Source organism: Echiichthys vipera, assembly GCF_963691815.1.
Source record: "Echiichthys vipera genome assembly, chromosome: 1".
Lineage (NCBI taxonomy): Eukaryota > Metazoa > Chordata > Actinopteri > Perciformes > Trachinidae > Echiichthys > Echiichthys vipera.
The window spans coordinates 23805466-23811587 of NC_139826.1; the positions used below are offsets into that span (position 1 = coordinate 23805466).

At 39.7% G+C, this 6122-nt stretch overlaps 1 protein-coding gene across 3 annotated transcripts in view; it reads left to right on the plus strand.

Annotated features, from left to right (window-relative positions):
• Nucleotides 1–3383, plus strand: part of zfhx3b (zinc finger homeobox 3b) — a 136772-nt gene extending 133389 nt beyond the window's left edge. For all 3 annotated transcript variants that reach the window (XM_083921357.1, XM_083921358.1, XM_083921359.1), the window contains exon 11: nt 925–3383. In XM_083921357.1, the coding sequence (XP_083777483.1) occupies nt 925–2666 (1742 nt within the window). In that variant the 3' untranslated portion in view covers nt 2667–3383. The remainder of the gene's footprint in view (nt 1–924) is intronic.
• Nucleotides 3384–6122: the final 2739 nt, after the last annotated feature.

The following is a 6122-nucleotide window of genomic DNA, read 5'->3' on the forward strand; positions in this document are numbered from 1 at the left end:
AGTTGCAGATGTGTTTTTCAACTGAAATGTAACTAACTTCAGTAGTCACATATTGTACCTAAATGTAAAACCCAGTAACAGTAACCACTAGAACTTCTACTCTTTCCAAAGCTATTTCCATTCAGTCAGTCCGTCGCTGCGGTGACATAGAGCTGGTTGAAAACCAGTTTCCCTTTAATTACCAGCTAACACTAGCTAACGTTAGCAAGGTGCAACCAAACACTGATTAAGACATTTTCAGGCGACCACAAAGTTACATTGAACTCTGATGAAGTAAGAACACACTATGAAAGGGTTAAATACTTAAAAACAAGTTCACAGCTTTTTTTAATGTAGGCCTGCACAGTACCTCTATCTTGTTGCTAGCATGGCCACACATCAAGGTAGCTACAACCTAAAGCATTACCTGCTTTAACATCTATTTTTCACCTAATGGGGCCATAATTTACAAAATGAGCATTGTTTTGTTTTGAAAAAAAATTGAAACTAGCTATTGAGACAAACTCATTAGGAACATGTTTACTGAGGTAATAAATTAAGTGAGAAAAGGTGTAATTTGGTAATTTTCTCATTGACTTCTATACAAACAGACTTCTTTTGGAAACCAGTGAACATGCTCCCTCCTGGACATTAGAAAGTGCAGGTTTAAGGCATTTCAACACTGGCTTCACTTTCAGACCCAGAAGCTACATCATCTTTATTTTACAGTCCATGTACATAACAAAATTGACAAATAGCTTAAAATGACATAAGCTTTTTATCATTCCATTTTCATTTACCTCTTCTGTGTATATAGCATATAATGATATATTATTATTATTATTTGATAATATTGTTGAATATTATTTTTTAACTAAATGTGCAGTCACCAAAGAAACATACCTATTAAGTCTTACATTTTTGTCTGTATTTGAAAATTTCCAGCTTTAACTCCTCCAAAACCTTCAAACCTCCTGAACATGCCTGGTGCCAGTGTTCCCTCACCGAGCCTCCCCACATCTGGATTACCCAACAAGCCTCCCTCCTCATCGTCATTAGCGGCATCCAGCCCAGCCCAGACCAACACATCTGCTTCCCACTCAAGCCCGACCTCTACATCCAACTCCACTTGTTCAACCACCCAGTCTAGCTCCCGGCCTGAACCCCCCAAAGAACGTGATGCTGAGAGGGTAAGAGAGAAGGAGAAGTCCAAGGAAAAGACAGAGAAGCCCTCAACCCCATCATCAACTGGAAGTACCCCTGCCCCTTCCACTTCTGCTGCCAGTGCCAAGAAAGAGAAACCAGAGACAGCTGTACCTGCCACTTCTATGCCAACACCTGGCATGGAGTATGTGGTAGACCCTGCCCAGCTTCAGGCGCTGCAGGCTGCTTTGGCATCAGACCCCACAGCTCTCCTCACAAACCAGTTCCTGCCCTACTTTATGCCTGGCTTTTCCCCGTATTATTCCCCACAGATCCCTGGGGCTCTCCAAGGGGGCTACCTACAACCAATGTATGGTATGGAAAGTCTCTTCCCTTACAACCCAGCATTGTCACAAGCACTGATGGGCCTGTCTCCAGGGTCCCTGCTGCAGCATTACCAGCAATATCAGCAGAGCTTGCAGGAGGCACTACAGCAACAGCAGCGGCAGCTTCAGCAGATCCAGCAACCCAAGGCGAGCCAAACTCCAGTTCCCCCTCAACCCTTGGGGGATCGCAAAGAATCTGCAAAGGATCCAGTGAAAACAGAGGAGCAAAAGGGCAAACACCATAGTGAACCCCCTACTTCCTCATCCTCTCCATCCTCCTCCTCTCATGATAAATTACCCTCTGAGCAGAAAGAGATGGATGGCAAAGTTGGGGACCCCCATCTAAACCAGTACATCGTCCCCAAGGTGCAGAGTAAACTGGCATGCCGCAAGTGTCAAGCAGTTTTCACCAAGGAAGAAGCAGCTATTTCCCATCTTAAATCTAACTGTTTTTTCGGTCAGTCTGTGGCAAACCTGCAAGAGATGTTGCTGTGTGTCCCTGGTGGCGTAGGTGCCGGGGCTGGAAGTTTCTATGACTGCCTGGCTTGTGACACTACGTTGGATGGGGAGAAAGCACTCAGTCAACACCTGGAATCGGCATTGCACAAACACAGAACAATCAAGCGATCAGCCAGAAATGCCAAAGAGCACGCTACTAGTTTATTACCTCACTCTTCAGCCTGCTTCCCCAATCCTAACACCGCATCTACCTCGCAGTCTGCCACTCATCCTATCAGCAGCCCCCCTCCCCTGCCAACAACATCAGCCACCATGCCATCCTCTGCTGTCTCCTTTTCCCTGTGCTCCTCCTCTACTACCCCTCTCAACACCACAGCTGCCGGCAAACCATGGCCCCAGGCCCCTTTCTCCAGAGCTTTAGCTGGGAAGCCCAATGCCAGTCCCTCCTCTACTTCCTCCTCTTTTCCTCCTATGTCCTCACCTTCAACGGTTACCTCAAGTTCATTGAGCACCTCAGGAGTTCAGACCTCGATACCAACAGACGTCTTTACCGACGAGTCTGATTCTGACAGCAGTCAGAAGTCAGCAAACAGGCTTGGCAGGACGGCGGAGGAGCCGCAGCAGCCTGGCTTTGTCAAAGACAGTAGTAGTTGTAGTAGTAATCTTGCTAGTGTAGAAACAGACTCCATCAGATTGTAAAAGAGCTTTCAGTGATGGACAATATTTAAAAAACACTAAAAAAGACAAAAAAAATCACAAATGGAAAAAACATAAAAAGCAGCAATGTTAAAAATACATTAAAAGTATACAAACCAATTTCAGAAAAAGATGTGTAAAGACTAACTGCAATTCCAAAGCTTGTAACCAAAAATTTAAATGTTAGTGGATTGTTTTCCCATATCAACATGCTGGTTTTCGTTTTGTTATTTTATATTTGTTTTACTCAACTGAAATACATGCATACTAATATATGAGAATAGAAAAGATTGCTGCAGTAATGTTTTGGGTAATGGTAGAGGAATGCTGTACTGTATGGAAATGGACTGCCTCAAAGTTGACAAATGGCCCAAGAACCCTTTTGAAGAAATACGAGTCAACAAGCTGTCCCTTTGTTTTGTAATAATTTCTACTTAATAGCACAGTCACAAAAAGCCAGTATGTACTGTATGGGAGAATAGTCTATCAGTTTTCTTGCTATTTAAGCATTCAGATACCAATGGCTCGCAAAAGTAAAAGAATAATGTAATGTCTATTTTATTCTCAGGTCAACAGTTCACAGATGTTTTTTTTTTTCTGTTACAGAAATCCATGTTTTACACCTTTTGTTTCCAACAGGAGATAAGCATTTTTTTTCTTTCAGAACTTGATTTAATAACAGAAAGTTTTGAGTTGAATGCATTTTAATAAGGCATTATTTCTGGGCATTCAAAAAGGGTTAATGATTTTCTGATTTTAACATTGGAAATCCTCTTAAAGGGGGGGGGGGGGGGTCGTATCCCATTATACCCAGACAAGGAGAGCATTGCAGACATAATAACGGGCGATAAAAAGAGTTTTGATAAAAAAAAAACAACCTTCTGTATTTATGATAGATATGAACATTTTTGGTGTTAAGTAGATTGTTGCATTGGAAATGAATTTAAACAGTATGGTAGGTTGAAAAAACTTTGTGTACATTTAGCTTTTGTATTGTCCAATTTTAAGACGCTTCATTTGATGTTGTCTTGGTCATTCCGATAGACTAGATTATGGACAGGTAATTTATCTCAACTTTGTTTCTGTCTTATTCTCAACTTCTTGGGAAAGGTTCACCCAAATGCCCCTCCTGACAAGGCAGGATCCTCTTTTTAGAATTATTTAAATTTAATGGTTTGGTTGGTATTGTGCTAACCAAAACAAAAAAGATCCTGGGTGAAATATTGAAAGTTTTATTTAATTTAATTTTTGTGTTACCTTTGTGCACTTATCACTGTCTGACTCCTATTTCTCACTCTACTTGTTCCTCTCTTCGCACTTATTTTTCTCTGCTCTCCTGTGTTTGTAGATATGTACACTACAAAGCAGGTCTTTTGTTCCTCATGTAGTGTGGCTACAGTCTTTATTCTCATTTTGACATTTCTGTTGTCATAAATGAAAATGAAAAAGAAAACTAATAATAATTCTCATGCTTTAAGACAAAAAGAAAATCCAAAGACTAAACACTTTTCACCATTGGTGCATAAATATGAGAAAACAGGCTTCTTTATACTTGAGAATTTGTTGCTGTTTTTAGAGGAAAGAAAACAAAGTTTTAAAAGATAAAAGGAGTACGCATCAGAGTTGCCGTTTTTGCTTCTTTGCAAGCAAACAGGTGGCTTTTTTACGTAAATACCAAAAACCAAAAAGGGCCCATGTCCTTGCATTGTGGAGTAGCACCGTTACAGAGCCATTGCAGTTTGTAAAATAGAGGTTATTAATCTTTGTTTGAATTTTTTGTCACATTCAAATGTCCAATTTTTTTTAAAGAAAATGTATAAGGTCTGGTCTTCAAAGACATACGTTTTGCTGCTAATGTAGAATTTTGAAAGAAAAAAAAAGTACCTAGATGCATGCTCATTTTGCTTTTGGCTAAGCTTTAACTAAAACAAACAATAAACCAATTTCTTGCCTCTGCAACACCTTTTTTTTTTCTTGTTGCAAAAACGGAACTTTGAAGACTGTGAATATATGTTCCAAAGGACATTTTGCCGATTTTCTTTTTGAACAGACCAATGTTTAAAGCCAATGATCTATAATGTTTGTAAAGAACAGTGCATTCCAAATATCACAGTGGATTTAAGCAAGGACTGATCCTATTTCATTTAATTGCTTTTGATTGTCACAATCTATTTTTTTTTTCTAATTTTTAATGTGACTGTAAACTGTTGTGTAAAATTTTGCATCATTGGTTGCTGAACGACATGACCTCCATTTGTCATTTTGTGCTGGTATGGAACATTGCTGAAAATCCCTCCATCCAGTCAAGGTTGTTGCTCACTTGTTTAAGCAAGTAATAGTGGTTACCAAAAAATGTATATAATACATCTGGTACTGATGCGTCTCATAGGTCTAGTAACATTTTTGCCAGTCAACATACAACTAGTCTCAGAGGGAAATGATAGCTGTTTTGCTGTGGTGTCGTTGCTCCCTTCCTGGGAAATCCACCAGTGACTTGTCTCATGTGTCTGCAGGGTGCCACTTACACACAGATTACAGGTTTTTAAGGGACATCTTCATTCCAAAGCATTATTTCTGGAAAAAGTAGGAGGTTTTTTGAAGATGTCCCTTGAGTTCAAATAGCAAGGATGCTTTCATGTCCAAAGAAGTCACCCACTTCATTTTATTGCAATGGAAATGGTTGTGCTTATGTACCCCCCACCCCCACCCCGATGATCCAATGAACTAATACTTTTATTTTTAGAACCAAAACCATGACATATTTAAATTTTTTGAAACTACTCTTTGGCCACTGTTGTATAGTCAATATTTTTGCCCTAATGGATAGAAGGCACAATCTCAGATGTGGGTTAAAGTGCTTCATCTTGCAGAACAATGTGATATGATGTTAATGCTACGGCATACTGATGAAAGTCAGGAGATTTGGTCTGCAAGCTTACTACTTCTCTTAAGTCCAGTTTCCTCAAATACTGTTCGTATGTACTTTCTCTTTTTGGAAAACTCTTAAGTTGTACAGCTTCTCATATATGTTTGCCTTATTTTAATTTTCAGACAATGTCAGACATTTATTGTTATTGTTAAGTATTTGTATTTTATTTTAGTTTCTCTATATTATTTTGTATCATAAATCAACACTAGCTTTAATTTGAATTGCTGAAATTAAGAAAGAAAAAATATGACCTGGCCACTTTATGGTGTGATAATGTTCTTTATATTCGTTGCCTACATATACTGTTTGCTCTTATTTCCAAAGTGTAATCTTTTGGGCTCTTTTGTGGAAGACAAAGTTGTGGTCCCTACATTCGATTCAGCCAGCACATGGACTGTGTGTGTGTGTGTGTGTGTGTGTGTGTGTGTGTGTGTGTGTGTGTGTGTGTGTGTGTGTGTGCGTGTGCGTGTGCGTGTGCGTGTGTGTGTGTGTGTGCGTGTGTGTGTGCGTGTGCGTGTGTTCATAAGAGC